General features: G+C 42.7%; 2 protein-coding genes across 2 annotated transcripts in view; both read right to left on the reverse strand.

Annotated features, from left to right (window-relative positions):
• LOC106311888 (disease resistance protein TAO1-like) overlaps positions 1-3,419 on the reverse strand; it is a 9,339-nt gene extending 5,920 nt beyond the window's left edge. Inside the window, exons 1-3 of the mRNA XM_013749211.1 lie at positions 2,642-3,419; positions 2,027-2,156; positions 1,881-1,942 (exon numbers count right to left, since the gene is read on the reverse strand). Of these exons, the coding sequence (XP_013604665.1) occupies positions 1,881-1,942; positions 2,027-2,156; positions 2,642-3,409 (960 nt within the window). The 5' untranslated portion in view covers positions 3,410-3,419. The remainder of the gene's footprint in view (positions 1-1,880; positions 1,943-2,026; positions 2,157-2,641) is intronic.
• A 71-nt stretch (positions 3,420-3,490) lies between these two features.
• The window catches only part of LOC106311889 (probable disease resistance protein RPP1), a 9,113-nt gene continuing 7,579 nt past the window's right edge, over positions 3,491-5,024 (reverse strand). Inside the window, exon 2 of the mRNA XM_013749213.1 lies at positions 3,491-3,684. Coding sequence (XP_013604667.1) covers positions 3,627-3,684 — 58 coding nt within the window. The 3' untranslated portion in view covers positions 3,491-3,626. The remainder of the gene's footprint in view (positions 3,685-5,024) is intronic.

Here is a 5,024-nt window from a genome sequence, read left to right on the forward strand (position 1 = left end):
CTCGGTTTACCCGAGCAGTTTGGACGCAAGAAGCGAGACATTTTTGCCTCTATACTGGATAGGATCAGGCAAAAAGCACACAGCTGGACTGCAAAGTTTCTATCCGGGGCAGGAAAACAAGTGATGCTTAAGTCAGTCCTTGCGGCAATGCCGTGCTATGCCATGTCGTGTTTCAAACTTCCGGTGTCTCTGTGTAGACAAATTCAGTCCCTCCTCACACGGTTCTGGTGGGACTCGAATCCGGACAAGAAAAAGATGTGTTGGGTCTCTTGGGAAATAATGGCCTTACCGAAATTCGCGGGAGGACTCGGCTTCCGGGATATTGAAACGTTTAATGACGCTTTACTGGCAAAGATCGGCTGGAGATTAATCAAGGAGCCACAGTCTTTGCTAGCTCAGGTTTTGATGTAAAAATATTCTCGGTACCAATCTTTCCTGGACTGTCCAATACCGACAACAGCCTCCCATGGCTGGAAAAGCATCCTAGCTGGAAGAGAGATCTTGCAGAAAGGGCTGAGTTGGGCTGTAGGTGATGGCGAATCAATTCGAATCTGGGATGACCCATGGCTCTCCTTGGATACCCCCCTGCGACCGATGGGGCCGGCTCATATGGCTACTCAATCTCTATTGGTTAAGGAGCTGTTATGTCCTCTCACCAACAAATGGAACTTGGAAGAAATAAGAAGAATCATCCCTCAGTATGAGGACTTTATACTGCGCATTAAGACAAGCTCAACACAGTCTCCGGATACAATGGTTTGGCTCAAGGAAAAATCAGGGGAGTATTCTACTAAAACTGGATACGGTTTGGGAATGGTGGTGGACAGACCTACGCTGGTTGCAAATGAACCAGTCCACTGGCTGAAGGATATCTGGAACGTCAACACTAGCCCCAAATTGAAGGACTTTATCTGGCGAGTTGTGAAAAAAGCTATCCCGGTCAGTTCCAACTTAGAGAGGAGAGGTGTTCCACGATTCAACTGCAAGAAGTGTGGTGGGTATGAGGATGACATGCATGTCTTTCTATCATGCTCTATTGCAGAGGAAGTTTGGAGCCTCATTCCGATAACACAAGGACCTGGAAGCTCCATATCTTCTGTCCCCGAACTCATAAAGCAGGGGAAACAATATGTCCCACTGCCACCGACGGGTTTAAACGCTCCATTATGGCCATGGGTGATGTGGAATTTATGGAAAGCAAGGAACAAGTTGGTCTTTGAGAATAGAGTCTTTTCAGCTCAGGAAACTGTTCTCAAAAGTATCACAGATGCAAAGGAATGGAATGATGCACAACCTGGAGGTAAATCTCATCCCCAAGACAACCCCTCGCCGGCTCGACCTCACTGCAACTCGACAGTCCCACCTCCGTCACTCCCAGCTACGATACTTGTGTGTAAAGTTGATGCGGCCTGGGATGCTTCCTCTGGAGGATGTGGTATTGGTGGAATCTTCTGTGGCTCTAACGATCGGAACTTGTCAAACGTTTCGGAAGCTTACAGTCATGTCTCCTCAGCATTAATGGCGGAAGCTATTGCTGTACATCGGGCGGTTGCCCTTGCTGTCTACTCAAACTTCCGATCCCTGGCGGTTCTCTCTGATTCCCTATCTCTGATCAAGCTCTTGAAAAGGGGAGGGACACAACCTGAACTGTTCGGTATCATGTTTGATATCTATCATTTTATCAAGTACTTTGATGTTATTTCCTTTGATTTCATTTCTCGCAACTTTAATGCGGAAGCTGATACCGTGGCAAAATCAGCTCTCGCCCTGTCTGTAATGAACTCCAATATTGGAGTGTAAAACCGCCTTAGTAATGCAATTTCGTTTGATCAAAAAAAAAAAAAGGCAGTTATTTTCAAAAATAATTATATACTACTTACTTGCATTCCTTCCCATAATTTCTTAAGCTTGCTATTCTTCATCTCTAGCTTGACTAGGAACTCTGGATTAAAACTTGAAGGAAAACATGGCATGTGAAAATCTGGCCAAATTAGTACTCTAAGTTTTTCGGATATGTAGTTCATACTTCGCGGATTAACGCCAAGGCTGCTGATTCTTAAGAATTGAAGATTATACAATCTTTCAAAGGCTCTTTCACTTGTACATTTTATGTCCTCATAAGTCTCATCATTTATTCCTATGACGATGCTACTGTCCTGTAAAACGACCCAATGAAACATAAATAAAGATGGTTAGTTATTAAATAAATCTCTAATCTGTAGAGTGCATTCAGAGAGATACCAAAGTCACAACTTACTGCTTTATCATCACTCAATACTTCACCAATATCAGTTGTATCAGTCAAAAATTGAAATTTTCCAGGCTTGTTATCTGCTTGTTCTCGCACAATTGTTTTTCCCAGTTTGACTAGCAACGTAGCCATCTCTATTCTTCGCCAATCCATATTTATAGATATGAGAGATTTTTCCATATTAATAGATATGAGAGATTTTTTCATATTTATAGATATGAGAGATTTTTCAGCTAAGACACGAAGCCCATGTCTCACATCCGAAAAACATTTTGCTAGACAGCCTTCCACCATATCAACTTTTTCATAATTGAAAAAGCAGGCAATATGAAGAAATAAACGTTTATCTTCATCACATAAGGCATCATAACAAAACTTTAAAATGCTCACAATTTCTCCATCTCGGTCAAGGTGAGCCCTTAAGTTTGGTAGTGCCTCTGTCCAATCTTTCTCGGACATTCCCTGAAAATAGGATCCCATAACCCTTAACCCCAAGGGAAGACTATCTACAAGACTAATAACTTCACAAGCAAGCTCCTTAAAACCATCCTTGGGGTCTTTCTGACCAAAAGCGTACATGCAAAACATTTGTAGAGCTTCATTATATGATGGTAAATTCACCTTGTGGATATGGTTGATCCCACCTGCGTTTAAAACCTTTTGATCTTGTGTCGTGATGATAATCCGACTCCCAAGACCAAACCAACTAGCTTCTTTCGCCATTGCTTCCACTTGTACTGACCGATCCACACCATCACGGATGACAAGAACTTTCTTGTTTTTCAGCCTGTCTTTGGAAATTCCCAAATTTGGAATCTTGATACCCAACTCATTGGTTAGTTGAGACATGAAGTGTTTTTGTAAATCCAACTTCACATTGTAGTCATTTGAACAGGTATACTTTATTTTGATATTCTCCACAAACACACTCAGTTGGAAATCTCGGGAGTAGCGGTTGAGTATATATCTAGCAATGGTGGTCTTACCAATCCCAGGTGGGCCCAAGATCCCTATTATTCTCACCTCATCTGAATCTAGCTGTAACAATGGTCCCATATTTACCATCTGGGATTCCATCCCAACTAAGCTGTCAAAATCATTGGATGGTGCGGAAAGGTTCAGCTTGTTTGAAACATCATTGACAATATCTTCAATCATCTCTGCTTCATTCTTCCTGAACAACGAGATGATCAACAATTAAGTTATATTATTGGTTTATAGAAATTGAATTACATTTGGTTTAGTCTATTGTATATATTACACCCGGTTTGTTCCGGTTAGCTAAACAACTCAAGTGTATATAGTGACTCATTTGGTCACACGTTAATTTTAACAGAAAGTATTCATATTTTGTCTTCTTCCTTCTTCCATGATCTCATCCTTTCTCCATGTTTTCTTGAGGAAGAAGTCCCTTTTTCTGTTCATCTGAGTTACTAAAATGGTATCAGAGCGTTGAGCATAGCTCGACATCGTTTTCTCCTTTCGTTTTTGGCTCGATCGAGCTCCGTTTTGGGTTTTCTCCCTTTCGGTTTGGTTTGATTGTTCTCTGTCTTCTGGGTTTCGTTTCAGATCGTTGATTTGGTTACGATGGTGGTTAATCTACGTCGCAGTCATCGTTCCGGTCGTTTTACACGTGCTGGTAGCTCGAATCCTCCCCCTGGTAGCTCCGCTTCTGCTCCGGAAGCCGTTGAAGCTCCGAATCTCGGAGATTCATTTGCTCTCGCCGCCGTGATGAACCCTGACAACGTTCACTCTCCGCTGTTTCTCCATCACGCAGACCATCCAGGCTTGCAGATTGTTTCCGTACAGCTTGATGGATCTAACTACACTCAATGGTGTTCTGCCATGAAGATCGCTCTTGATGCGAAGAACAAGATTGCTTTTGTCGACGGTTCTCTTCCTCGTCCTGCTTTGGCTAATCCTCTGTTACGCATCTGGTCTCGCTGCAACAGTATGGTAAAGTCATGGTTACTTAACTCTGTTACTAAGCAGATCTACGGTAGTATCTTATCGTTTGATGATGCCACTGAGATTTGGGATGACTTGCACAATCGCTTTCACAAGACCAACTTGCCTCGCACCTTTCAGCTGATACAGCAGATCCAAGACCTTCATCAAGGCTCTATGGATCTTTCTAGTTACTACACAACCCTCAAAACCCTATGGGACAACCTTGATGGTGCTGAACCCTCTGAGATGTGCTTGTGTTGTAACACCTTTAACTGTGTCAGTCAGCGTTCTGCTAGGGCGAAGGTCGAGAGGGGACGCATCATAAAGTTCTTGTCTGGCTTGAATGAGAAGTACTCTATCATTCATAGTCAAATCATTATGAAGAAACCCTTACCTGATCTTTCTGAGATTTGCAACATCCTCGATCAAGATGACAGTCAGCGCCAGTTCAACTCTGTGATTGCTCCATCTGCGTTCCATGTTAGTCACGACACCACACACACTACAAGAAAACATAATCTTAACGAGGGCGGTTTTCCTCGCCAATTCGTCGTAAAAGAGGCTTTACGACGAATTAGCGAGGAAACGCGTTTGCTCGTTACACGTCTGTCGTAACACATATTTTCTCGCTAATTCGTCGTAACTTAGCGAGGAATATATTTCGTCGTAAAGACGAAGTAGGACGATTCGTCGTAAAGACCACGTCAATATTCCACGTAAGGACGTCGCTATAATACCTCGTAAATACCTCGAAAATAGTTCCTCGTAACCTACACGTAAATACCTTGAAAGTGTTTCCTCGCAAAATACACGTAACAACCAC

Source organism: Brassica oleracea, chromosome C8 (assembly GCF_000695525.1).
Source record: "Brassica oleracea var. oleracea cultivar TO1000 chromosome C8, BOL, whole genome shotgun sequence".
In the NCBI taxonomy this organism is placed as follows: domain Eukaryota; kingdom Viridiplantae; phylum Streptophyta; class Magnoliopsida; order Brassicales; family Brassicaceae; genus Brassica; species Brassica oleracea.